Raw genomic sequence first — 1,591 nt, 5'->3', positions numbered from 1 at the left:
TTTCTATAGCCCCTCCCTCATCTATAGCCCCTCCCCCATACCTAATCACCCAATCCATACACCTCTCCTCCTGAACTTATTTGGCCGCACACCTGTATGTTAAGGTAGCAGGCCCCTCCCCCATCTCACAGGAACCGCCCACAATACATTGGTCTCTATGGAAGGAAGGACCCCCATTGGAGGGGAGGTGGGCCGTCCTCTGGGACACGTTCAGGATGTCACATGGAGTCTTCCCCTCCAGGAAATGTTTACATTGCCTATACATAGCCCTCCCCTCCCCCGGCAGGGTTTTATTTTTAAGCCGTCATGTCCTCATAGCGACCCCTTTATATGACCTCCTCCTATATTCAGCGAGGGGCCCGGTGCCGCCGCCCACAAACCGGATCCAACCCGCCTCTCCTTTACTTAGCAGCTAGGCAAGGTCACGGCGCGTGGTGGGGCCCTCCGGTGGGGGCTCCGCGTGACGGATCGTCCACATTCTGTATACATATAAAGACGTTATACACGAGTCCTCCGGAGGCCCCTCCCATACGCCGACGCAGCCAATCGCTGAACCCGCAGAGGACGGTGAAAAGGTAGAAGCCGATTGGCTCTCCTGCTAGAACTTGTACAGAGTGCCTGACCACATGGACCACGTTGGCACCAGAGAAGGCCGAGTCCAGCTTGGTGCCGCGCTCCATAATGTCCTCCTCCGAGCCATTGGGAAGACCCCGTGCGCACAGGCCACGCCCCGTCAGTCCCGGCTCTTGCTCAGTAGGGCCGGGTTGGGGTACTGCGGTTCCTCGATTGCCCGTTCACCAAATTTCAGTTTGAGGAGCTCCACGTGATGGTTGGGCGCCCGGACCGCGGCCCCCGCGAAGGGCAACGTCTGGAGGGGCTGCAGGAAGCTCTCGGGGAACTCTATATCCTGGGGGTGCCCCGTCCACGAGTCCCGGGTCATCACCCCATCACGGGGGTAGAAGGGCCACAGGTCCACGTGTAGGTGGTTGCTTTGGCTGTACTGGACCCTGAAGAAGTCTCCCTCCACGGCCCGCTCCCACACGAAGCCTTCCGAGTCTATCAGCGAGCCGCCCTGAGCCCCCCGCAGCTCCGGGCACAGCCCAACGTCCTCCAGGTAGATGCCGAGGTCCACGTCATAGTCCCAGGGGATGATGTCACGGAGACGGGCGGCCCCCAGCAGACTCCCCCCCTCCAGCCAGTACCGCACGTTGCTCGCCTCCAAAACCTTGATGACGTGAACCATGGTGGCCCTCAGAGCGCGGAGACAGCACGGCGGGGTCCAGCGGCCTTCGTACAGGTACTCCGGGGTCTCCCCGACCACCGTCCCGAAGCACCGCGGCGTCTCCTTCGCGCACCCGTACCACCGATCTCCTCCTTCCAGGCCACGGACCAATCGCACGCTCAATGCTCGCATGGTGGCGGTCTCGTCCGCGTGCTCCGCCTGGTCAGCTTTCCAGCGCCCGTGGTCCGTGGCGGGTAGACGGGCGAGGGGGAACTTGGCGCCTTCCAGTATCTTCACCCCCCACCCCCGCAGGGCGGCTTGTATGAAAATGGCCGACTGGACGGGGCGGGAGCGAGGGAACGGCACGCC

The 1,591-nt window shown here is 62.2% G+C and overlaps 1 protein-coding gene across 1 annotated transcript in view; it reads left to right on the top strand.

The window, feature by feature from the left end:
• The window catches only part of LOC108803237 (neutral amino acid transporter B(0)-like), a 16,064-nt gene extending 14,763 nt beyond the window's left edge, over positions 1-1,301 (top strand). The window contains exon 8 of the mRNA XM_018575075.1: positions 1,200-1,301. Coding sequence (XP_018430577.1) covers positions 1,200-1,230 — 31 coding nt within the window. The 3' untranslated portion in view covers positions 1,231-1,301. The remainder of the gene's footprint in view (positions 1-1,199) is intronic.
• The last annotated feature ends 290 nt before the right edge of the window (positions 1,302-1,591 follow it).

This window comes from Nanorana parkeri, unplaced genomic scaffold, assembly GCF_000935625.1.
Source record: "Nanorana parkeri isolate BGI_ZX_2015 unplaced genomic scaffold, ASM93562v1 scaffold3520, whole genome shotgun sequence".
In the NCBI taxonomy this organism is placed as follows: Eukaryota; Metazoa; Chordata; class Amphibia; order Anura; family Dicroglossidae; genus Nanorana; species Nanorana parkeri.
The sequence above is the reverse complement of the archived record's forward strand: the minus strand, read 5'-3'. Positions and strand labels throughout refer to the sequence as shown.